Below are 886 nucleotides of genomic sequence, written 5' to 3'. Positions count from 1 at the left end.
TTTTTTTTTTTTTTTTTTTTTTTTTTTTTTTTTTTTTTTTTTTTTTTTTTTTTTTTTTTTCTTTTTTTTTTTTTTTTTTTTTTTTTTTTTGTTGTATGGATTCAAGGTAGTGCTATATGTTTGCAGACTGCAAAATAAAAGAATGAATACAGATAAATATAATATGTATATATATAATATAAATAAATATATTTATTTATTTGTTTATTTTATTTTTATTTTATTTATTTATTTATTTATTTCTTTTTTCTTTTTTTTTGTTTTGTTTGTGTATAGGATGGTAAGATGAGAGGAATAGCGTTTGCTCTTGATCCTGATGGATACAGTGTAGAGATTATTCAGAGGGGAGTTACATTTTAATTTTATTTATTTATTTATTTATTTATTTATATTATTTATATTTATTTTATTGTATATATTATATAATTATACATATATAATTATATAATATATACATAAATACAACAACATTATAAGAACCTACTTACTCCCTTATTAAGTAGGTATCTTATTATATTATTTAATTTTTCTTTTTTCTTTCAATAAAAAAAACAAGAAAGAAGAAATATATTTATTATTTATGTATAATTATTATTAATAATTGTTATATTTAGCAAATAATTAAATAGGGATGGTTTAGTTTTCTTATATATAAAGAGTATTTATTTTCTTTCCTTTTATGTTGATGAACCTAAATAAAAAACAATTTAGTTAAATAAGAATAAATAAATAAATAAATTAATAAATTAATTAAATTAATTAATTAATTAATTAAATTACTCACCAAGCAAGTGATAGCCAACAGCTAGACCACCGTAATACCCTCGGTGTGCTGCAAAAATACAAAGAAAAGGAATTAATAAAGTCTATATCTTGTTTTTTATTA

General features: G+C 17.2%; 1 protein-coding gene across 1 annotated transcript in view; it reads left to right on the top strand.

Annotated features, from left to right (window-relative positions):
• Positions 1-360, top strand: part of EMWEY_00053730 (lactoylglutathione lyase, putative) — a gene marked incomplete at both ends in the record, with an annotated part of 2,396 nt that extends 2,036 nt beyond the window's left edge. The window contains one exon of the mRNA XM_013477615.1: positions 277-360. Within this exon, the coding sequence (XP_013333069.1) occupies positions 277-360 (84 nt within the window). The remainder of the gene's footprint in view (positions 1-276) is intronic.
• Positions 361-886: the final 526 nt, after the last annotated feature.

Source organism: Eimeria maxima, genomic scaffold (assembly GCF_000499605.1).
Source record: "Eimeria maxima Weybridge genomic scaffold, Emw_scaff1557, whole genome shotgun sequence".
Classification (NCBI taxonomy): domain Eukaryota; phylum Apicomplexa; class Conoidasida; order Eucoccidiorida; family Eimeriidae; genus Eimeria; species Eimeria maxima.
Note: the sequence above shows the minus strand (reverse complement) of the source record. Positions and strands in the feature narration are given on the sequence as shown.